The sequence below is a fragment of the Hyperolius riggenbachi genome, chromosome 4 (assembly GCF_040937935.1).
Source record: "Hyperolius riggenbachi isolate aHypRig1 chromosome 4, aHypRig1.pri, whole genome shotgun sequence".
NCBI lineage: Eukaryota > Metazoa > Chordata > Amphibia > Anura > Hyperoliidae > Hyperolius > Hyperolius riggenbachi.
Genome location: NC_090649.1, coordinates 453794848 through 453820510, shown reverse-complemented (window position 1 = coordinate 453820510; position 25663 = coordinate 453794848). Strand labels below are relative to the sequence as shown.

Sequence of the window (25663 nt, the reverse complement as noted above, 5' to 3'; positions counted from 1 at the left end):
TCTGCAAAATGCATTCATAGTCTATGATATCTGCAGATCTCATGCTGGGCATACACGGTATGTTTTCTACCATGTAATCGAGCCGCTGATGGCTCGATTGATAATTTCCGACGTGTCCGATACCCCGCCGGATCGATTCTGCGCTCGATACCGGCGGGCAGGACAAAAGAAGAAACGAGTGGAAAATAAGAAAGCGCTCGCGGGGACGAGCGGGAATCGATCCGGGCGCCCGCGGGGACGAGCGGGAATCGAGCCAGCGGCTCGATTACACGGTAGAAAACGTACCATGTATGCCCAGCATAATACACACCTTGTTTGACGGACATTCATCTGCAGATCAGACAATCATCTGCAGATCCAAAGATCCATCCTAGTTGATCTGATCTGCAGATGATTGTCCGTTAAACAAGGTGTGTATGAGATCTGCAGATATAGACTATGAATGTATTTTGTCGGTACTGATCTTTTGCCTGAACTGATCTTTTGCAGATACTGATCTGTTGCATGTGTACAGCATCTTTGTGTGCAGCATCTTGCAAAGATTTCTATCTGATGGGGAGTTCAGCTCAATAGAATAAACTGTGTAGGTTTGTCTCTCATACTACATGGAAGGGGGTAAAATTGGTCTGTGATCTTTCATTTTCCAAAGACTTTTATCTGATGTGTGTACCCACCTTTATTCTTCTTGCTTCAAGGTTGAGGCACGTACTCTATTAGATAGATCGAAGATGCGGCGTATGCTACGACGCGAGTCGGCTAGTACATAATAATAATAATAATATGGACATTAGACTGTGACTATGGTAGGATCCGTTTGTGAGCTCCTCTGAGGACAGTCAGTGACATGACTATGTACTCTGTAAAGTGCTGCAGAAGATGTCAGTGCTATATAATAATAATGATGATAATAATAATAATATATTATGACATTGCATTATGACTATGGCAGGGATTAGATTGGACAGTCAATGACTGTACTCTGTAAAGTTTCATAAAGTAAATGCTGACATAACATTTCCCAGTAATTCCTGGACTGTAGAGCTGAATTGAAGCTGATTTCTTGACAAAAAGTAGATTTTCTCTTTCATGAATTGTAATGAAGCTCCGCCCCCAGCTCTATACATATTAAACCTGATCATTCACCTGCTTCTGTTTTGCACGGAGGTTGTGTTCTGTACTGAGGCAGAACTGGACTTTGTAGTGGGAATAGTTTGTGGCTTTCCCAGGAGATACTGTAGCCTGTGTGCCTCAGATGGAAAATGTGGCCTAAATGCCAGACCCACGTGGTGACTCACGTAGGTCTGGCGTTACCTCCTGATACTTCCCCAAACTCTGTCGGCTCTCCGTAGTTCCTCTGGAAAAAATATTGCCCACTTCTCTGTTTACTGCAACCCTTATCTCTTCACTGGTCATATATTCCACCAAGTCACTTAAAGGGTACCTTGACATGTGACATGATGAGATAGACATGTGTATGTACAGTGCCAAGCACACAGATGACTAGGCTGTGTTCCAGTTTAATTTTCCTGTGTTAACGTGTTAAACATTCAGGTATGCCAGTTATAGTTTCTACCTAGGTGGGACCCAGCCCGACTATAGGAACCCTCACTATTAAGGAATCACAGCCATAAAACTCTTTCCTGGCACAGAAAAAATATTATAAGTATGGGCACGCAGGTGTATAGTGAAAATAAATATATATCACAATTAAAATGAATATACTAATTTATTTGATATATAACCTTTAAAATAAGTGTTGCTAAGTTTTACATGCTCTACCCACACATCCATCAGTAAATCATAGTGTGAAGTGACTAAGGATCCTTGCACGTATATGTATCTTTACATTTGTATATTTTTTATGCAGGACACCATATTGCTCCCATGTGTGGATGATTAGAGTGTTTGTGTGGGTAGAGCATGTAAAACTCCGCAACAGTTATTTTAAAGGTTATATATCAAATAAATTAGTATATTCATTTTAATTGTGATATATATTTATTTTCACTATACACCTGCGCGCCCATACTTATAATATTTTTTCGTGCAGTTGATACTGGTGGGGTTAGGGGTTAACCCACCGACCATTTGGGCAGCAGCAAGTGGGAAGTAGAAGTTTTTAGCTATTATCTGGCAGCGCCTCTCATTATTTATTGTCTTTCCTGGCACAGGACACAAAAAAATGCCAATAGTTCATATATTTTAGCTCTGGGAAATAGAAAGACTGTATCGTTGAGCAGAGACAAAGCAACAAATCCACTTAAAGCATACCTGAACTGAACATTAAAAGTCAAAATAAACACACACACGTCATACTTACCTCCAGTGTAGCTTATTCATCAATCTTTTTCTCCTCTCATGTGTCCTGTTTGTCCACTATGATCAATGTAATGCTCCACCCTCCATTTTAAAAATGGCGGTGACCCCGTAACAGCTGGCGGGTGTTAAACTGCAACATCTCCCACCTGAGGCATAGGGAAACATGGACTTTACCTTGCACATCAGTTGTCCTTTCAGTTATAACTGACAGCAACTGGTATATAATTGACAGCAACTGATATATTTCAGTTCTGAAATAAATCTCCATGCTGGGCAGGAAGTACATCACTGGAATTCCTGTCAGTCTGCGCATTCGTGCTGCATGGCACTGCGCTCCCGTTGTGCACACTTGCTGCGCCGCCCAGTGACTTGCATTACTGCATAATCCGTGCAGTAGGCACGGATCATGTGGAAACGCATTGCAGCCTTTGCGTCGGCATTGTGGCAATTTGGATACTTCTGGCGCACCACATCGTCGTAACTCCATAGACTTGCATGACCTTTGCAGACGGGTAAGCGGTGCAGAAGAGTAACCCAGGGCAACACAGAACGCAAGCGTACAAGGGGCCATGCGGTTCACTTTAAAGTGTAGCTGCATCCAGTATTGTTATATTTTGGATGCCGCAGAGAAGGGACAGAAGCTCAGTCAAATTATTACTGCTGTCTGCAGGCCGGGATTTACCTCACAGGAGCCTATAGGCACAGATGTCCTGGCGCCTTAGACTTTATCCTCCATGGACCTACAAACCCCCATCAAACTGCACTGCAAGTGTGCTGGCTGGCCAAGCTGTCACTTTTCCCTTACTTCCCCTTGCCTGTCACAGGTAGCTACAGGTCTCCCTTAGTATTAGGTAGCCAGAAGTAAAAGCGGATCCGAGATGAAAAACGAACTATAACAAGTAACTTGTCTATATATCTTTTCTAAAGTTTATATAGTTTACACAGCAAATCTAGCTGCAAACAGATTTAATAGAAAATTATTATTTCTTCCTGTGATAAAATTACAGCAGCCATGTTGTTTGTAAACATTACTTAGAGGCAGGCTTATCTGCACCATCAGCACTCAGACTGTGAAAAAAAAAAGAATCCCCCCTCTTCCCTCCTCCCCCTCTGCCTCTGAAATCAATGGCTAGTAACACCTCCTCCTCCCCCTGCCCAGACTGAGCTCCCATGAGCCCTTGCTACTGCCAAGGCTCTCTGAAAACCCGGGCGTGGTTTATTTAGTTTAGAAGGAATTAGAGTATTAAAACAAAAACAAAAAAGTATTTGGCTTGAGGAATGCCCAATAAACAATAGGAAAGGAACACAATTATGCAATGAGTAAAAGTTCACCTCGGATCCACTTTAAATAGCTAGAGGAGCCCCCATGTACTACGTAGCTAGAGGTGCCTCTGACTAAAGAGAGATCAGTGGAATCCCGAGAGAAGAGTGAGTAACCTCTCATTTACACCCTCATCAGGACTGTGCATAGGAAAAGAGAAAGGATGGCGCTCAGTGAGGGGAGAAATCCACCTTTTCATCATCCGGCGCCAGTAGGCAGGTGCCTACAGTGCCTTATGGTAAATCCAGTCCTGGCTGTCTGTAACTCCTTCGGCAAGATTTCCCCTCACCTCCTGGGGGGAATGTGGTCAAGAATGACAGAGATACATCCTGCGCAGTACCACTGAGCGCCACGGAGTGCACACATGCGGCTGAGCATGTGCAGAAGAGTTCGATCGGCCAGATTACCGGCGGGGATAACGAAAGAAAGGTGAGTACGGCAAGGGAGCCCTTTTGGCTTCCTATTATTACAGGGGCGTCAGACTGGAGGATGATGTGCTGCTTGGAGCCACAACGACCTTAGCAGCACCCTTGAGTATCGATAGAACAGAGAGAACACAGAGTGAATACAGGAAATGACAATCCCATAAATATCACTATCGCATTTTACAGACAGTGACATCTTGTGGATGTTTAACTATACTGCAGTTTAGGTAATAATCCTGTTGATGCTCCAACAAAATTGCTGTGCACTACCTGCGCACTGCAACTTTTAATGAATATCCCCTTCATTGTTTATTTCCAAATACTAATGGCAAGCAGTCACACATGTTGGTAAGTTGGCCAGAGATTGGCTGATCAGATTGCCAGGTATGTAGCCAGCCTCGGAGGTGTCAGGAGACTGAGGCGCAGGCAGGCAGGAGGCTCTGTGCACGGGGCTTGGTACTGGCCCAGATGTAGCCGGCTCTGCCTGTGTCAGAGGATGACGAGCGAGCTCAGGCGGGGTACAGGGGTGGGCGGCGCACGTGCCGGAGTGTCATCCAGGCGATCTATTTTGGGAGTCCGGCGGAGGCCGGTGACGCAGCGACAAGTTGCGCTCTTGTTTCTGTGCTGGCTGGAGGGAAGCGTGTTATTGTGTTATTGTCAGCGTTTCTCCATCTGTTATTCTGCAGCAACGTCACACTCCGGAGCAGAATCGCAGTCCCAGCGTGACAGCAGTGACATAAAGAGAGCTGAAATGTCACATTACTGAGGCCGGATAACAGGAACAACGCAGCCCAGGCACAGATGTGTGTGTGTCGTCTGACAGCGGAGCAATCAGAGTACCTGAATGATAGCTAAAGGCTTCTGCAGCCAGATTACCAGCAGGGATAACGAGAGAATGGTGCGGCCACAGAGGACGGCGGGGGAGCCCACACAGCTCATGGGGCGGGAGGAAGTCCCAGGTAAGTATAAATACACCTCTATTTAAAGGACAACTGAAGTAAGAGAGATATGGAGGAAGCCATAATTATTTCCTTTTAAGCAACACCAGTTGCCTGGCAGTCCTGCTGATCTATCTGGCTGCAGTAGTGTCTGAATAACACCAGATACAAGCATGCAGCTAATCCTATCAGATCTGACAATAATGTCAGAAACACCTGATCTGCTGCATGCTTGTTCAGGGGCTAGGACTAAAAGTATTAGAGGCAGAGAATCAGCAGGACAGCCAGGTAACTGGTATTGCTTGAAAGGAAATAAATATGGCAGCCTTCATATCACTTTCACTTCAGTTGCCCTTTAACATCTCAGGTTTCCTATAAAACACCTGCTCCAAATTTACAAGATCTTTTTAGGGCCCATTCACACTTTTTAATACCACTTCACAACTGAGGGGTTTTACCCCTGAAACACCAGTGCGATTTTTACCTTTCAGCGCTGCTTCCATTCCTTTATTTCTGTAATATGATTGGTTATTGGGGACTGGGGTCCCCATAACCAATCATTGGACTGCAGAGCCGGGGTGTGTGTGCGCGCGCGATAGCGCGCTGCACGTTTGTTTATTTTACATTGTTATGAATGAAGACTGCTTCTGTTTGAAGCAGTCTTCATTCTATTCGCAATCGGCGAGTCTAATTGGATTTAGGAACGCTTGTTCCTAACGTCCAATTAGTCACCTGCTGTGCGGGCTGGCTGGAGTGTGCGCGAGTTCCCCGCCCACTCCTAGCCAGTAAACAAACAAGTGCGCCTTTCTCCGTCCCTGGGAGTGAAGCGGTGCGCAGAGGGACGGAGAAATTTAGCACTGGGGGGTAAAGTTTTAAGGGCGTTTTTCGAATCACCGTTGATCGACATCGCTGTGAAAAACTCTAGTGTAATTTACAGTATACAGCAGTAATTTCACTGCAGCGATTGGCAGGAATTCATGATTTGCGGAAAACAAAAAAACGCAATGCATGCAGCGCTTGTTAACCACCCTGGCGTTCTATTGAGATCGCCAGGGCGGCTGCGGGAGGGTTTTTTTTTTATTAAAAAAAAACGATTTCATGCAGCCAACTGAAAGTTGGCTGCATGAAAGCCCACTAGAGGGCGCTCCGGAGGCGTTCTTCCGATCGCCTCCGGCAAGCATAAGTAACAAGGAAGGCTGCAATGAGCAGCCTTCCTTGTTTGGCTTTCCTTGTCGCCATGGCGACGAGCGGAGTGACGTCATGGACGTCAGCCGACGTCCTGATGTCAGCCGCCTCCGATCCAGCCCTTAGCGCTGGCCGGAACTATTTGTTCCGGCTGCGCAGGGCTCGGGCGGCTGGGGGGACCCTCTTTCGCCGCTGAGCGGCGGCGATCAGGCAGCACACGCGGCTGGCAAAGTGCCGGCTGCGTGTGCTGCTTTTTATTTGAACAAAATCGGCCCAGCAGGGCCTGAGCGGCACCCTCTGGCGGTAATGGACGAGCTGAGCTCGTCCATACCGCTAAGGTGGTTAATTGATTTTTGGAGCAATCACAGTTCAAATGTAAAAAAATTGTAAACGCTCAAAAAACACGGGGATATCCAGTAATAAAAACAAACAAAAACAACCCTCTGCAAAACGCAAGTGATTTTGCTAGCGTTTTGCAATGCTCAGTGTGAATGAGGCCTAGCAACTTGTAACACTAACGAGCAGGCCTCTTGGAGGTGGTGAATTCCCTAGTCATGTTATAAAGTGGAAAGATGCGCCCAGAGAAGATAAAATGTATTAAAAACAAAACATCATTCATAAGATGCCTTATTTGTGGCTACAAGCACTATTAGGCACTGCTATTTGGCCTGAGGAAGTGGGTATGTACCCACGAAACGCGTTGCCAGTGCAATAAAATTCTGTTAATACGTGAATTTGTCTTCATTGAGGTAAGCCCCCTCACTTTTTTCATTTTATTTGTTTTTAATGCATTTTATCTTCTCTTTTCCCTTTATCCTGTGCCTTCACCCTCCTCTTGGAAGGGGATCATCCCTCTTTGACCAATTTAGGTCATTTGAGGTTTGCTTTTTATCAAGAGTGCGACCATCACCAGCTCCGTCTAGTCACCCGAGTGGAGTCAGGGTTATACATCTCCACCTGCTTCTAGTGGTTGGTTGCCCTTCTGCAACCCACTTTTGTGAGTATAATTCATCCGCACATATTATATACTTCTGGTACTGTAACATACTGCACCATTTGGGCTCCTGTTGTCTCTGTGCTTTCTTTCTGCAGGGTGCAATTTTTATTATCCCTACTTTTTGTCCGTAGTCATGTGATTTCAAAGATCAAAGTTCAGCATTAGACCTCGTTCACACTAGCATACGGAGATGGCTGTGCGTTCAGAATGCAAGCAATCGAGCGACATCTGCGTTGCCGTGAGTTGCGCTGCTGATCCCATTCACTACGGTAAATAAGTCAGCGCTGCGTTTTGCCAAACATGCGTGCAGCAGTGTGATGTCACAACATACTGCTGCGCACATAAAGTATGAAGGTCAGACAGTGCAGTCTACGCACTTGTGATGTTCTTGTGTGTCGCACACCAACGCGTAAGAAGGCGATTTCGCCCCCGTTTTTGGGAACTTGATGTGATGCAATCCACATGGACATCAGAAGTGCATAGATTGCACTGTCTGATATTCCCATCCATGCTTTGCGGTTCATCGTGGAAACATAACACGATTGCCGACAAATCCCTGCAAAGCCTTTAATAGCAGGGAATCAGCAGGACAGCCAGGCAATGTGCATTGTTTAAAAGGAAATCAATATGGCAGCCTCCGTATCCCTCTCACTTTGGGTTCCCTTTAAGCAGACCCAGACCTGGGTGGTGAGTTTAGTAACCAGCTTATTAAGGTCCGCATGTTACGTGACTCACTCTTCATTTATCGGCATGACATCGATAAAACCGTTTCCGCAGCTCGGAGCGCTAATCAGTGAGGAATGTGCGGACCTGCGAATTCAATTTATAGCGTTTCTTGACTTGAAGTTTTCCTTTTCTGCACAGTCATGTAAAAGCTGCAGAAAATATGAAGAAAATGTGAAAATCCAGCATTAGTCACCGATGATGAGACAATGGCCGGTTATTCAACGAGAAAGCCAAGTGAATTGTACAAATGTCACGTGATCTGTCCCTCATTCAGCAGCCGGAAGCCCATTGAGACACAGCAGTTGGCATCCCAGTGAGCAGTGGCGTAACTAAGCAGCTTGGGGCCCCAGTGTGAGTTTTACATGGGGCCCCAAGCACTCTATGGATGCGGAGCCTCAAAACCTACCAGGGACAGCTGCAGTGTCGGAGATGTGTAATCAGAGTAAGGAAACAGTTTGTTAAGGGTTAACGCCTATACAGGAAAAAATCACCACACCCCCCCCTCCCTCCTCAAGCCGTGGGTGGGGGGCCGCCGAGCTGGAGGGGGTAGCGGGCAGGAAGGGGGTATTCGGCAAACCGGCGGGGAGGAGGGTCGGACCCCCCCTCCCTCACCTGGGTCCCCCGATCTGCGCTCCCCCTCCAGCTGTAAAAAGTTAAGTAGCAGCCGCTACTAGTAAGAGGCAACGGGCGGGGATCACTCGCCTCTTCCGCGTTCCAGCGTGCGTTCTACTGTCGTCACTTCCTGCAATGCCGCCCACTCAGGTGCCTCCCCGCTGCTAGGCCCAATACTGCCCGCTACCCCTCCAGCTCGGCGGCCGGCCCCCCGCACCGACGGACAGGCGGGTGCCGCACCCCCAGAAGTGCCGCCTGAGGCAAATGTTTCACCCCTCCTCATGAGCGGGTCGGCCCTGCGCCTATACAATGCACATATAGAGATGTCCATTACCAGCATAGCACCAACAAAAAGCTAATAAGATGTATAAAGGAGGGTCCCTCTGGTGCAATCACAACCTCTGCATCACCTATTGATACGCCACTGTCAGAGAGACACCACAACCAGCATAGCTCCCAACTGTCTCTCTTTGGAAGCTCTTTCTTCCTTATTTGTCCCTCTTTCAGAACTGATGTACATATAAATATATAGGATTGCTGTAAAATCGCATTTCATTGGCTCGTACAAATTGATTTTGAAGCAATTTTACTACCCGGAACCACAAAAAAAAAAGGAAATTGCAATTGCTCTATAAATCGCTAGCATTAAATTATAAAGCGCTTTAAAATCACCAAAAATCGCTCTGAAAAATGCTGCTAAAATGGTTACAAAAAGCGCCCTCCTAAATCGTCCCCTGTTGACTGTTCCGGTTAATCACAGCTGTGACATTATAATAAAGACATGAGTCACCCCCTGTGCAGCCTCTGAGGCTCCCCCATACGGGGGTCTCTTTCCATTGTGTTATTTTTGCAACAATAATAATAATAGCCTCCGATACAAGAGCAATAGTGAAACTGAGGCAAAGGTCATTGTCACCTCATTGCATCATCTGCTCCACTTTCCAGCCAGGACAGCTAATAGCAGCACACATGAGCTGGCTGACATTTGGCCCCATGTAGATGTTGTTCTCCATGTCGCTGCTGATTCACGTATTCCCCTGAGCACAGTGTTGTACGCTGAGGTGCAAGACGGCCACAGGAGGTCTGACATAACATAACAGCCTCCAGCCAGCGTTGGGCCTTGGCTTGGCTCCTAGAGATTACGGTCGGCACATGCCCAGTAGAATGAAGCCGCTTGTGCTTGGCTTTGTCCCCCACGCGCGTTCTACTGAGCATGCTCAGACCGTACTTGCACATGCCCAGCCCAGATGCGCTTGTCTGCAGCGTAAGCGCAGCCACAAGAAACCTATTCAAAAAGGCTTTGCCACATTAGGGGGCTTTTCCACTAGCAAGCGCAATCGCAAGCGCAAATCACCTGTGCTTGCGATCACGCAGGCTCCTTTTTCCACTGTCGGTGTTCTGCTGTACCGCCGCCGGGAATGTAACACAATTGCGGCAAGAATCACGCAGGACGGCGATCGCGTTTCGGCAAAAAATGAATCACGATCGAAGCGCCGTAGTGGAAAAAGAGCACCGTGATTTACATGTTATCGCGGTGCTCTAGCGATTAGAAAAATGGCTGCGATGCGCATCACAGCCAGTGGAAAAGGGCCCTGAAGGGTCTCAGCGCTGAAACGATGGGTTTGAAGATCTAGAAAAGCCTCTGGTCTATCCACTAATAAGGTATATAATTGTTCTAATGTGTACACTTTAAAAACGACACACACTTTTGAGTGTTTTGGCTGCATACTTGTTCTAGGTGAGACCTCCACTGGCTGCATTCTTGTTCCAGGTGTGACTCTGCTGGCTGAATGCTTGTTCCAGATGTGACACCACTGCCTGCATCCTTGTTTGAGGTGTGACTCCACAGGTAGTATGCTTGTTTCAGCTGAGACCTCCACTGACTGCATGCTTGTTCCAGGTGTGACTCCACTGGCTGCATGCTTGTTCCAGATGTGACTCTGCTGGCTGCATGCTTGTTCCAGATGTGGTTTCACTGGTGACATGCTTGTTCCAGGTGTGACTCCACTGGCTGCATGCTTGTCCCAGGTGTGACTCCACTGGCTGCATGCTTGTTCCAGGTGTGACTCCACTGGCTGCATGCTTGTTCCAGGTGTGATTTTACTGGTAACATGCTTGTCCCAGGTGTGACTCCACTGGCTGCATGCTTGTTCCAGGTGTGACTCCACTGGCTGCATGCTTGTTCCAGGTGTGACTCCACTGGCTGCATGCTTGTTCCAGGTGTGACTCCACTGGCTGCATGCTTGTTCCAGGTGTGACTCCACTGGCTGCATGCTTGTCCCAGATGTGATTCTGATGGCTGCATACTTGTTCCAGGTGTGAAAAATGCTATAGAGCCACAAGATCAGCATACCAGCTGAACATCATTACTGACATTATTTAGAGAGGAATTTTCCTATAAGGAGATTGTACAGTTGGGAGCTATTAGATGTCATTATTATATACCATTACTCACTCTTTCCAGGGTAACAACACACAAGTTTGCAATGTGTCAGAAATAAGGAACTTGTTCTTGTTTAACAACATCCTAATAGGCTTTGTAGTGTCTGGAAAGTACCAATTTTTATATAGGGAATATATAATTTGGGAAGTGGAACTTTTTAGAAAAAAAAATTGCATTAGTATAGAAAGAATGAGTAATGCAGAATATTAATAGGATTCCACTGAAAAGGGGCTGACAATAGACCTAGCTGAACCCAGTGAAGATTGTTTAATAATGACAGAATTCTGCACAATGTGTGAGATTGTCCCCCAACTGCCTCATCACAACTGCTTATAACGAACTATAAAATTAATATTCTGTTGTCTTCTAAATGGCTTCTGACTCAGGTTCCTAAAATACCCCTAACTCCCCCCCCCCCCTTCCTGCGTACACCCAACCCCCCTCTCTGAACTGCAGGATGCCTGACAGCCCAGTTCCAGGAGGACTAACATTTGACTCTAGAACACTTACAGAGGGGTTGAAGGTGCCTAAATCATCACCCCACCACCATGATGCTTCACGGTTGGTATGAGGTGCTTGCAGAGCCATTTTTAGGCATAGACAAACCAAGCAGATGCTTGGGGGCACCAAGGAGCTATTATTAGCATTCTGTGCTTTATGCAATTCTTAAAGCATGTACACACAGTGGGTTTAGGTCACCCGTCTGGGATTGGGACCCGATCCTTCGGGCGGCATTGCTGGGTCAATGTATAGCTGACAACACATTCCGTTGCTATGCGGGGGAGGGGGCGTAGCAGCGCAGACGTGATGTCACGTGGCAGGCGGGGAAAAGGGTGGCACAAAGGTGTAGGTCAGAGTTGGGAGCTACTGTACACGCGACGGGTAATCGGCTGAGGCGGCCATTATCGGCGGACTCTGACAACTTTAACCACTTTCGGACCATAGGCTTACATCCGCCTAGTGACCAGGCTATTTTTTTTTTTACAATTAAGTGCTCTGCAACTTTAAAAGCTCGCTGCAGAGCATTACAACTTAGCACATAAATGATTCCTCCCCCCCCCCACCTTTCTGCCCACCAACAGAGCTTTCTGTTGGTGGGCTCTGTTCGCTGCTGCACACTGTATTTATATTTTTATGAATTTATTTGATTTTTTTTTTCAAATAAAAACGTTTATTATTTTATTTATTTTTCCTCCCCTTGACAGGCAATCACAGCGATCGGCTCTTGTAGGCATCAGCCTATGAGATTAATATATAATGACAGCGCTCCTCTTCATCTGTACTGCTTAGGCTGCTTACACATAGGGACGTTACAAGCGCACGTTAGTGCAGCCTGTAACGCTCCCCCAACACACAGCAATGTAACACAAGTGGGCTGTTCACACTGCCCACGTTGCGTTACATGTAACGCTGCACGTTCTTAAGGAGGTGCAGCATGCTACGGCGTTAGAGCGGCTTAAGCCGCGTTAGACTGTTTGCACATGCTCAGTCATGTTGGGGAGGAGCGGAGAGCGGCCGGGCACATGGCTAATTAATATTCACTGCACCTTGTGACGTGCAGCGTTTACTTCCTGGTGCGGCCGCTCTGTGCGGCGATTGGCCGGCGGGACAACGTGATGCCGCATGCGTCCAAGAGTGCGCATCACGGATGCCAGAGTGAGCTGCACAACGCGGCTCACTCTGACGTCCACATCGAAGAGCACCAGGCCTTGCGTTAGGTGCACGTTATGCGACCTTAACGTAGCACCTAACGCAACGTCTTGGTGTGCAAGTAGCCTAAATCTGTAAAATCAACAAAAGCTCAAGAGAGCATTACTGCTGGATTTCAATCGTTCAAACAAACACCAAGTGCTTAGTGCTTCACCCATGCTTCACTCTGTGCACAAACATATACACAGCCCCTTTAAAATATCCGCTCACCAGATGTCATCCACTTCAAATCCAGGTGGGTCTAGCGTTTCATTGGATCAATCAAAGGTTTTCCAGCAGCCAGTAGTTCATATATTTAATCCAGTATCCTCATAAAAATACAATATAAAAACAATCATAGCGTAAAACCATTGAGTGCGATAATGCCCTGCGCTATATTGCACACTCACGTGATCAGAAGTTTTGTAAGCCTATCGTGCTGATAGCCCAGCGGTGTCACTCCGCGGAGCCAGGTGCGTCTGACGTCACAGTACACGGATCGCGTACTCTATGGTTTTACGCTATGATTGTTTTTATATTTGTATTTTTATGAGGATACTGGATTAAATATATGAACTACTTGCTGCTGGAACACCTTTGATTAATTCAATGAAACGCTAGGCTAGACCCACCTGGATTTGAGGTGGATGACATCTGGTGAGCTGATATTTTAAAGGGGCTGTGTATATGTTTGTGCACAGAGTGAAGCATGGGTGAAGCACTAAGCACTTGGTGTTTGTTTGAACGATTGCAATGCAACAGTAATGCACTATGTTCAGCTTTTGTTGATTTTACAGATTAAGCAGTACAGATGAAGAGGAGCGCTGTCACTTTATATCAATAACGATATCCTTGGACTTTGTGATAGCGAACACTCTAATTATGTTATTTTAATTTATTTAAATTCTTTTTTTTTTGGCATATAAGTTTGCTCAAACGCACGGGTGAGCGCAGTTTGTATGGTTACATCAGCCTATGAGGGCGATTGCACTCTGAGCCGAGTGTCCCTAGTACAGCACTGCCGTAGATCGCAGCACTGTACAATGTAAATAGACGGCGGTTTCGCTGTCTAACCGTCTCCTAGCGGTAGACTGATGACGGAGCTGAGCTCCGTCACTCAAGCGCGCGCACCCTGCAAACCACTTTTTTTGCCAATTTTTTTTTTACTGAACTGAATCGCAGCGCCATTCAAAAAAAACAACTGTGAATTTGCATTTCGCAGCTCACCGCACTGCAATGATAAGCCTATAGGACGTTCACAGTGTGACGTTAGCGTTGCATTGTAACATGTAGCGCTATGGTACTGCTGCAGTGCGTTACATCCAGGGCTGAATTTACCATAAGGCACTGCACGCCTGCAGGTGCCTGATGATGAAAAGGTGGCTCACTCCCCTTCCCTCCCTCCTTCTCTATGCAGAGTCCTGAGCAGAGTGTAAGGCCACATACACACATCAGACCATAGTTTTTTGAGAATGAAAGATCACAGACCAATTTTACCCCCTTCCATGTAGTATGAGAGCCATACCTTCACAGTCTTTTCTATGGAGCTGCACTCCCCCTCAGACAGGCTCCTGTGAGGTAAATCCGAGCCTGGTTACATCTAAACGTGCGCGTTACCAGGTACAGGGAAGCATACTTTTCATTGCCTGTATGCTTTACTGTACCTCCTGTATGCGATGGTAACGCAGCGTTAATGTGCATTACCACCGTTTTTTCGCATTGCATTGCAATGCTGCGTTGCGTCTTTAATGTCGCATTACAATGCAACGTCCCACTTTGAATAAGCCTTCAATGCGTTGTTAGGGAGAAACTAGACAGGAGCATGACGAGGGATGGTCAATAAGATGCTAATAATTTCAAGCTGATGCTAATTTTATGCAGATTTAGATTTGGAAATGGACCAATCACAGCAGTTGCCTACGCTACCAGAGACCCCGGCGTACCACAGATGTCATCAATGACGTAACAATAGCTCCTGTAATTCCTGCAATCGCTGGGGGGCCCGGGGCTGTGGGGGTCCACTCCTCCTGATGGTGTAATGGTTAAGGGCTCTGCCTCTGGCACAGGAGACCAGGGTTCGAATCTCGGCTCTGCCTGTTCAGTAAGCCAGCACTAATTCAGTAGGAGACCTTTGGCAAGTCTCCCTTACACTGCTACTGCCAATAGAGCGCGCCCTAGTGGCTGCTGCTCTGCTCTGGCGCTTTGAGTCCGCAAGGAGAAAAGCGCAATATAAATGTTATTTGTCTTGTCTTGTATTGTCTCCTCCTTACCCACATGCAGAGTAGCACAGGTAGTGGAGTAATGTTTACCTGTTCAAGCACTGTGTGGATCTCCACCATGCATCACAGCCGCACACTTTCTGCTGCCATTCGCTGGCTCCCGATCACATGACCGATGCGAGTCACATGATCAGGAGCCGGCAAATGGCAGCAGAGAGCGTGCAGCTGTGATGCATAGAGGAGACCAGCAGCAGGTTAATATTACTCTGGTCCCGGCGCTATTCTGCATGCGTATTGGGGCAAGGGGTGTGTGTGTAGGTTTGGATTCCAGGGGGCCCCATGACAATTTTGCAGAGGGGGTTATGGGCTGTTGTTACGCCCCTGGAAGTCATGTTATCATAATAATAGGATGAGGGGCAGCATTGGCCCCCCTGGCAGCCCCTCAGACGGTCTCCTGTCTCTGTCAGTCACAGACTTAACAATCGTGGCTTTCAGTCTCCTCTAATGTTTATTACATGTCAGCAGTGATGGAGGCTTCTCCCACTGCAATTTCACATCAAAAGAGGCCCCAGATTGCTCCTATTTCATGTGCTGAGCGCAGCTTATCATTACCGACAGATCGGCTCTGATCTGCTGGCTTTATAGCAAAAATAAGCTAAATGCTAGTTTCACTCTCCGAAACCGCCTATTGAAAATTAAAGGGTCACTCCAACCACAATTCATATTTCACTTTCTGGTAGAGAATGAACTGTTGAAATGGATGTACAACCACAGAAATAGGACAATACATTTAACTAAAAGGTTAGCGATGAACTTAAAGTTTAACCAAGGAGAAAATAAATATATATAAAAAAATAGATACCTCTGCATCCTGCAGAAGCTTAGCCCGTCTTCCTGGCCCCCACCATTGCCACCCGAGGACCCCAGAAAACAATCCGGACAAGAGGTTCTCGGATATTTGTATCGCGACTGCGCTCCTCTTTAGGGATACTCATTCGGATTCCACCAGAAATAAAATTATCGCATTTCCAATTGGAACTCAGAAAACTGATTTCTGCGGAAATACCGCATTACTGCAACTCAGTAATTTTAGCCAATCGCAGAACTCGGAAGCTTTGGAACAATCGGAGAATGCAGAGTCAACTTGGAAGTATTTACCCAATTGAAAGATGCAAAAAATAACCCCCCAAAAAAGACCCATTGACAGAGGAGTAACTAGAAATCCCTGGGCCCCCCCATGCGAAACTTTAGATGCCCCCCCCCCCCTCGCTTTTTGCACAGGTAAACTAAGAACCAATGTTATTCAATTGGCTATTGCACACTTTCCCCATGCATATAACAACAGACAGCAGTGAAGCTCTGCCCGTATTTTCTCTATCAATTACATTGGCTTCTGTGATAAAAGGTGCATGCATTCACACATACAGACACACATGGGGCTGGATTCACTAAAACCGTGATAACTCAAATATCACACCTTATCAAAGTTAACACGCCTTATCAGAGTAGCAAAGCGAGCGCTACAAACTAATTGGCAATGGCACTCATCTTACCCTGAGCCCCAGCGGGTTCGTAGTGCTCGCTATGCTACTCTGATAAGGCGTGTTAACTTTGATAAGGTGTGATATCTTTGATAAGGTGTGATATTTGAGTTATCCCGGTTTAGTGAATCAAGCCCAGTGTGTGCAGAAAACGCATAGATGAGAGAAAACCGACAGATGAGTGTGCTCCCAGCCTCAGCTTATTACACTCACTCTGTCCATCTCTGATGGAGCAGAACTGGCTCTGCCGACGTCTCCAGCATTACTACAGTACACAGCATTTCGAGAGGGGTCGAGAGGTTTGGGGCTGTACACAAGAGCCTGCTGCACACTGAATAGGGACTGTCTACAAATCTTTGTGTGATTCCTTATCAGTGGCTGAGCAGATGCAGTCATTAGAACAATTGTGCAGAAAACAGAAAATGTTTTCTCTCCGTGCCCTTAGTTGTTAATCTCTCAGACAGGGAAAAGAAACTTCTCCCACCACGGGGCCTCCTGAGGGTTCTGAGCCTCCCTGCGGCTGCATTCCTTGCAGGATCTATTGTTACGCCCCTGATCATCGGAAAAACGGAAAAGGGAAATCTGCGGAGTACATGCGTGGAAGTAGCGTGCCTCTGCGAGTACATCCATGCAGCGGCGCTCCTGCATGAAGAGGGGTGCGGTCACAATCTTCAGGAGTGGTCTCCAGGAGGCTTCCTTTAATAAGTATCTGCTTCTTTTTATCTTAGGGTCGCCTTGAGTTTACTTGACCTGAAGAAAAAAGAAAGATAATTACCCCCTCCATGTCTGAGTGCAGCCGCTCTGCGCAGGCGACAGTAGGATTCACTACTATGCAGCAGCACAGAGCTGCTCATGCTCAGAGGAGTAAGCCATGCAAGAGTGGCCCAATGCCAGTGCGCAGGCGCGGGACACGCTTTGTGCCTGCACAGTGCCGCCGCACTCGTACACAGAGGGGAGCATGGCCATGAGCAATATTCAGCATAAATCTGAAAAGGGTCCCAGCGCAGGAACGGAGGGGCATAGGAAGATAAGAGAAGACTCTGGAGTAGCCACAGGCTCCCCGCTACTGAGGTATTTATTTTTTTAAGCTTCAGGTGCGCTTCAGCCCCATAAGCTCGCCTGAGTCCCATGTCATCCTCCCATGGACTGCCGTTCAGCTGCGGTCCACGCATGCGCAGAAGACCCAGACTGGACCTGACTGAGCAAGTTACTGGGGCTGATCACGGCTGAATGGCAGACTGCGGGAGGACGGCGTGGGACTCGGAAGAGCTTATGGCCCTGGAGGAAGCCCTGGGTAAGTATCAAATCTTTAATATTTAACGTCTCTTGTACAATTTAAGGCGCACACTAATGATACAATCTGGATTGTACAATCTTACCAAATCTATGTAGTATAAGGATAAACTGTATGAATATACTTTGCATGCATACTTTAGGTAGTCCAAGTAGTAAGATTGTACAATCAAGATTGTATGATGAGTAAGGACCTTCAGTGGAATCTTTAGCTTATCGCTGGTTCCAGCCCATTTCCCATCCATTGGTTTTTGTTAAAGTGGACCTGAACTCTTGCACAGGACAGAAGGAAAACCGAGAGAAATCCGCCCTGTATGTATTTAGAGAGTTTAGCCTGTCTAATTCCGCCTTATCTGTGACTAATCACCACTTTCTTTTGATCTCTCAGCTGTGTCAGCTCAGGAATCTCCTCGGCCATGGCAGAGCAGCTAATTTGTAAACACAGGATGTTAACCCTATGTCTGCTTCCATGAAAGCAGGAAGTAGACACTCTGCAGATTTATTGCAGGATTTGTATCAGCTGTAACAAACACATGTTTTTCTTTAAAAGTTATTATGCTGTTGCTCATCTTTTAGAGCAGAGAGGAAGTTCTGAGTTCAGATCAGCGTTAAAGCTCTCCTTAAGTGGCCTCTTCCATATCATTCTCTCGCTCCGGTCTATGTCTCCTCGGCTGTTTGTTCTTTGCTAGAAAAGCCGGTTCTGTCATATTTGCCCTCCGCTAATTATGAGGGGTAATTAAGCTCATGAAAGCCATAATTAAGCCTCACATCTTCTCTCACCTTGATGGCTGGATTGTGGGCGTTCTCCTGACACCTGCCAGTCACTCCGACTGATCGTATATTATTCCTATAAGCAGGTGCAGGAGGACGAGGAGAGGCGGGGTCTGTGTTATGACTGACGGAGCAGAAACATTCACCACGTCTGACCTGCAGATAGTATTCCATTATGACAATTATCGCTCTAAAGGTGGCCACACACGATACAATAAAATGATCCGATTTTACAGCAATTCGATAAAAATGATCGTATCGCTTGAAAAAAATCGAAAGCTTCTTTTTCATTCGACTGAAAAATCCGATCGGATTTCCCGTTTTTTTCGATTTAAATCGATCCGGAATGTCAGATATTTCTGTTCAATTTCTACTAAAGATTGTATGGTGTGTGTTGGATGTAAGTTTATTTATTATACACACCCTAGCAATTTTCCGAGTTTCCAATTATTTTTATCATAATTGAGGAAAAATTGAACATAGGTGTGTGGTACATTGGTCATATTTTTAAAATGTTACAATCAGTCAGAAAAAATGATTGCAATTCTTAAATTGAACAGATATTTAAAAAATTGTATGGTGTGTGTGGTCACCTTAAGGTGGACTCTCCTCTCCTGATATACTCTGTGCTGCTGGAGGACTCTGCTCCTTCCTCTATCTCCTCTCCTGATATACTCTGTGCTGCTGGAGGATTCTGCTCCTTTCTCTAAGGGCCCGTTTCCGCAGTTTCCCCGCAGGCATATCGCGCAGGGAAACTCTGCCATAGGAAACTATGGCGCCGCCGGCCGAATCGCTTACCCTAGCGATTCGGCCAACACTGCCTGCAGATTTCGCACGGGAGGCTGCGAATCCCATAGCTGTGCATGGCAGGGCTTCTGGGATTTGCCTGCGATCCCGCACACCCGGAAGTGCCGACGCGTGCTGCACAAGTGGAAACGGGCCCTTATTCTCCTCTCCTGATACACTCTGTGCTGCTGGAGAACTCTGCTCCTTCCTGTAACTCTCTTCTCCTGATCAGGGGCGTAACTAAAAATCATTGGGCCCCCCTGCAAAACTTTGGATGCCCCCCAGAAATTGGAAAGGTAGGCCAAGAAGGAATATATATATATCTATATATATACTTACAGTATAGGTAGCAAGTTATAGGTACCCCCAGTATAGGTATCCAGGTCTATAGGTTCCCCCAGTATAGGTTAGCTAGCTACAGGTGCCCCCAGTATAGGTATCCAGGTCTATAGGTTCCCCCAGTATAGGTTAGCTAGCTATAGGTGCCTCCAGTATAGGTATCCAGGTCTATAGGTTCCCCCAGTATAGGTTAGCTAGCTACAGGTGCCCCCAGTAGAGGTAGCCAGGTCTGTAGGTGCCCCCAGTAGAGGTAGCCAGGTCTGTAGGTGCCCCCAGTGTAGGTAGCCTGGAGGGGGAGCAGCAGCGGGGAGGGAGACCCGACTCCCCCCCTCACCTTGGGCCTCCCCCTTCAGCACTCCCAGCTCCCCCCTCCAGAAAAGATGGTAGTGGGCGGGTGGTTTGGAGGTGTGTGGGTGTGGCGAAGACAGCTGGCAGGAAACTCACCCGTTTCTCTTCCACGTTCCAGGCGGATGTACAGTATCTTACAAAAGTTAGTACATTTCTCACATTTTTGTAAATATTTTATATCTTTTACAACACTGAAGCACTGACACGCGTGGTATTACTATAGCGCTCCATGCCATGCTACATCCTCCCTACACTTCAGTACCTAAACCACCCGGATATTTCTGCATAACTATAACCTAAAACAGGAGGATTCGGAAGGGCTGAGAGCCGTACCTGGCGATGGAAGGAAGAGCAGGAGGTCCAGGGAAGATCTAAGCATCACATAAATGAGGATGCAGCTTAATTATATCATCAGGGTGTGAACCAGATGCTGTTTGAATCGGTAACATTACAGCCTATTAAGGTAGATTAGCAGCACAGCTAATTAGAGCTAGAAGCATCACAGCAATAAAACTTAACTATGTTAATAATGAGGGCAGGTCCTCTAATGGACTTTACACAATTAAAGGGGAACTGGATGGAAGCACAAATACCATAATCAGATTCGGCTTTATTCGGCAAGCACGACTGGGTTGTGCCTGGACTTGGTTTTGGCACATACAGGGAACATATGGGACTGAAAGTAGGACAGTGCTCAATAAGCAGCACCATCATAGAACAGACAGTGTATCAATAAACAGTTCGTCATTAGCAGCAACCAGGAAATAGTAATGGGTGGTGTGTGGGGGGGAGATATGGACCCATAGGGAGAGTTCAAGAGTTTGACAGCGGAGGGGAAAAAGTGTTTCTGTGCCTAAGGCCTCTTTTCCATGGACAGTTTAAAGGATACTCGAAGTGACATGTGACATGATGAGATAGACATGTGTATGTACAGTGCCAAGCACACAAATAACTATGCTGTGTTCCTTTTTTTCTTACTCTGCCTGAAAGAGTTAAATATCAGGTATGTAAGTGGCTGACTCAGTCCTGACTCAGACAGGAAGTGACTACAGTGTGACCCTCACTGATAAGAAATTCCCCTTTTTACCTCTTTATTGCTCTCAGAAGCCATTTTCTGCTAGGAAAGTGTTTTATAGTTGGAATTTCAGGACTTTGATCATTAGTGGCCACCTTTACTCTCCTCTCCTGATATACTCTGTGCTGCTGAGGGTTCTATTTAATCTCTTGCAGCTTCTAGCTTGTTTCGATCAGTGCAGCAGTTTCTTGATTTACTGATGTCATTTAAAGTCCCTGGTAAGAATTTTTTTTTAAACAGTCTCTTCCTCTGGCACAGACCTCCAGAGCTGTATGCGGTGATTTTCTCAAACAGTCCAGTCTGTGCTCCTCCTCCTTGCAATCTGAACAAACTGATAAAGCCACACCATACACCAGGGCTGTGGAGTTAAAACAATTTTTGGGTAACAGGAGACGGACTTGTAAAAAATAGTACAAACTCCAATTGGTAATTAATTAGTAATTAAAATAATAAAATATTTTATTTCTCAGATAACAGTCACCATAAATAACTGGTATATACAGTAGTAGCAGGGCTATGTGCATGAAAATGTTCCAAATCAAAATCAAGCAAACATATCTAATTGGCTGTTTGTGGCTCTGCCCTCTTTTCTGAATTTGGACCCCAGTCACCCAATGACTGACTATAGCAGGTTTGAGGCCTCAGCCATTAACAGTGTGAAAATGGCAGCAATTTAAATAGTCCCCATGAAAATCAATAGGTGAATATTGATTGGCTGTTGTAGGCTCCACCCACTTTCCTGAACATTAATCCCAGTCACCCAGTGAAGTGTGGCAAGCTTGAGAACCCTGCCATTAATAGTGTTAGAATGGCTGCAGTTTACATTTTTTCCATTTAAAATGAATTCCCAAAATCTGATTGGCTGTTTTTTGCTCTGCCCACTTTAACTGAATTTTTAACCTCGGTCCCCAAATGACCAACTGTGCCAAGTTTGGGGACCCTGGCTTTATTGCTGTGAGAATGGCAGCCTTGTTAAAGTTCCCATTAACATGAATGGCTGATTGGCTGTTTTTAGCTCCGCCCAGGTGTACAGGTGGAACGGGAGACCCCCAGAACATATCATCCCAGGTAGTAAGGGATCCGCATACCAAGTTTTGTTTAAATCAGTAAAGGCGTTTTTGAGTGCTGGCGGTAAGCAACACCCGTTGTGAAGGTAGCCTAAGGTGCCAGCAATGGCAGCCTCCATATTTCTGTTATGACAACTCAACGTCTGGAAATAGACCCAGATATATTCTGTTTTTGTTCAGTTTTAACCTCTGGGAGGAAAACCTCCATACAGGTTAAGTTGCTCAATGTTTCCCCTCAATATAGAATACATTTTGGGTCGTTAACACCCCAGCCCTAGTACAGCAATGATATTCTAATTCTGATAACACATGAAAGTGTGTCAGACTTCAGCGATTTCGTCAGCAGGGAAATATACGCTCTTCAGCAGATGCCGGTTATTTCGAGGCTGTGAGTTACGTAGATGAGAAGCGCTTGTTTTGCGACTTCAGTGGAATATATAAAAGGCTTCGTTCCGCCTCCAGATTGCAGAATCAAAGTTGTCTTGTTAGACTTTCTCTCCGCCACTTCCTGTGCCACAGCAGTCATCTGCTTTCTATGTTCTCCTGAATGGAGACGTACAACTTCTGACAGTAACAGCACACAGGGTTTCCGTGAAAATGGAAAAACTCAGCGCAGGTGCCCACTATACTTAGTCATGTGACTTGCACACACACACTGACGAAACGAGTGAGTCAATGTTTGTGTTTATGGACAATTTCCCGATTGTTGATGTTGTAGTTTGCTGTGGTTGGGAAACCACAAATGTAGTACAACTGCGCAACGAACACAGCACAACCGCAGCATGGATGCAATACATTGCGGCTGCAGTGCGCTTGCACGGCAGTTCTTCCAAGTAAACCCTTAAAGCAGCAGGGACAGCTATACTATCCAAGAGAAAAAAAAACACACATATAAGTAGATAACTACCTGTTCTACTTACATAACATATGTATTGTACTGTCCACGATTTGATTTCAGTGAAGTTATATAGTAAATAAAGAGAAAACTAATCCAGGCAATTTCCATCTTTACTGCCTCCGGCTGAAGCCAATCCTGATGTCATTTCCTCCCTTACTCTTTTTTTCTCATGCTGGAAATAGTGTATTCATTGCCAGCCCTCCTCCCCACTCAGCTCTGTAGGAACAGCTCTGTAGGAACTGCACTGTCATATCTAGCTTGCTTTGTAAACACCTGAACACAGCATAGATCATATTTTTCAGCAGCTTCTACAGCAGGGTGAGGTGTATTTCACTTCTCAACCTCATGTCACACTGAATATCCCTCAGCCAATCAGTGAGGAGCAGGAATGTGGAAAGGAAGATAACAAGCTTCCCTCTCTCCAGTAAAACAGCAGAATAGAACCAGGCTGACTGAGATTCATTACAGCAGAAACATTTATGATTATATTGGAATGCTTGTGATGCAGGGTCAGGATGTAGACTGCATAATAAACACAGAGCAGTGGGTAAATGGAATTTTATTTATGGCTGACAATCCTGCTTTAAGGCTCCCATACATTACTTGATTTTCCTGCTTGATCGACCATTCCATTTTGGTTTCAGAGCATGGAGGCACAACATCATTCAGATCAATTAGTGAATAAAAATCACCCGGATCTCGCTTGCAGTGTGTGGGCCGCTAGTCGATCAACTTTTGATCAACCACACTGTAGTTGATTGCCCAATAAAGTCAGTTGCTTAACCACTTAATGGCATGTTGACTTCTAAAAACGTCCTGCTAGAGCAGGGATGGGCAAAGTACGGCCCGTGGACCTGCTCAATCCGGCCCCCTGAAGCCCGCTAAGCCTGCAGTGTGTTTTCATTTTTTTTTTATCGCCCCCGAAACTCGCCAAAGCCTGCAGCGTGCGTGATACATGCACTCCACCGGCCGGTCCGCCTATCCAATCAGACAGGTGGACTGAGGCGGCCGGCTGTGGTGTGCCCTGGTGCGTGGCTCCGTCACTCTACTTGACTCCGCCCCCCACCTGGAGCCATTGCCGCAAGCCCGCTGCCCACTGCCTCGGAGTGAGCGAGCCAAGACTTCAGCGTTCTGTGCTGGGGCCTGGGGGACCTGCCGCCTGCCTGGGGCTGCCTCTGGCTGGCTGAAACTTGGAGGGGACTCCTGGCTGGGAGTCGGAGACGTCACGCCACCTGCCTGGCTGCTGCTGTGGAGGAGGAGGAGTAGTAGGAGGAGGTCGGGTCCAGGTCGGTTGTGGGGAAATGTGCTGCCAATCTCATAGCCTTTGTGGGTAGATCTGCTGCCAATCTCATAGCATTTGTGGGAAAATGTGCTGCCAATCTCATAGCATTTGTGGGAAAATGTGCTGCCAATCTCATAGCATTTGTGGGGAAATGTGCTGCCAATCTCATAGCATTTGTGGGAAAATGTGCTGCCAATCTCATCGCATTTGTGGGTAGACACACCCTTTCCTGCTATGCCACCGGCCACATCCGGGCATGGCCACGCCCATTTGTTTGCTGCGGCGCGGCACGCCGCACTCCGGCCCCCAGCACATTTTCAAATCTCAATGTGGCCATTGACTTAAAAAGTTTGCCCACCCCTGTGCTAGAGCCTCTTAATGGCTGACTTTATAAGTCAGACAGTGCTGCTGCCACTGTGCGCGTGCACGCTCCCGCGGGTGCACATGCGCGCTCCCGTGCGTGCAGGTGTATTCCCGTGCATGTACACGTGAAAATAGTGGGGGAAAAAAACCACCCCCCAAAAAATACATCTTTATTTCCAAATGATATATTGTCACCATACTTTGTACTAGGGACATAATTAAAATGTTGTGATAACCAGGACAAATAGGCAGATAAAATGTGTGGATTTTATGTACAGTAGCAGTGTTTATATTAAACCCATAGGGGATGAAATTGGAGAAATAGTGTATTTTTTCCTTGTATTTCCCTTTAATATGGATAGAAAATAAAGTAATTACTGAAAACAAATATCAACCCCCAAAAGACCAATTTGCGGTGAAAAAAAAACAAGATATAGATCATTTCACTGTGATTAGTAGTGATTAAGCTATTGGCAAATGAAAGGGATGAGCACTGAAAGGTGAAAATCGCTCTTGTCCGTTAGGGTAAAAACCGCCTTGGGTTGAAGTGGTTAATCAATCGGTGTAAAGTCGAGTGATGTATGGGCACCTTTAAAGTGAACCTGAGGTGATAGGTATATGGAGGCTGCCATATTTATTTCCTTGTAAACAATACCAGTTGCCCGGCAGCCCTGCTAATCTATTTGGCTGCAGTGGTGTCTGAATCACACCAGATCTGACAATAATGTCAGAAACACCTGATCTGCTGCATGCTTGTTCAGGGTCTATGGCTAAAAGTATTAGATGCAGAGGCTCAACAGGACAGCCAGGCAACTGGTATTGCTTATAAGGAAATAAATATGTCAGCCTCCATATCCCTCTTGCTTCAGTTGTCCTTTAAATACACACAAATGTGCACGGTGTGCAAAAATCATATGTGGAAAAACGCACCTGGTTTACGCATGGACAGGTGTGGTCCCAGCCTAAGAGCTCTGGAGTCATGTTTGCTTTACAGACACTCAGTCCTGGAAGGAGAGTTTTGCTTTT

General features: G+C 46.3%; 1 protein-coding gene across 1 annotated transcript in view; it reads right to left on the bottom strand.

Moving 5' to 3' along the window:
* Nucleotides 1-17062: 17062 nt before the first annotated feature.
* BABAM2 (BRISC and BRCA1 A complex member 2) overlaps nucleotides 17063-25663 on the bottom strand; it is a 316793-nt gene continuing 308192 nt past the window's right edge. The window contains exon 11 of the mRNA XM_068232737.1: nucleotides 17063-17165. Within this exon, the coding sequence (XP_068088838.1) occupies nucleotides 17135-17165 (31 nt within the window). The 3' untranslated portion in view covers nucleotides 17063-17134. The remainder of the gene's footprint in view (nucleotides 17166-25663) is intronic.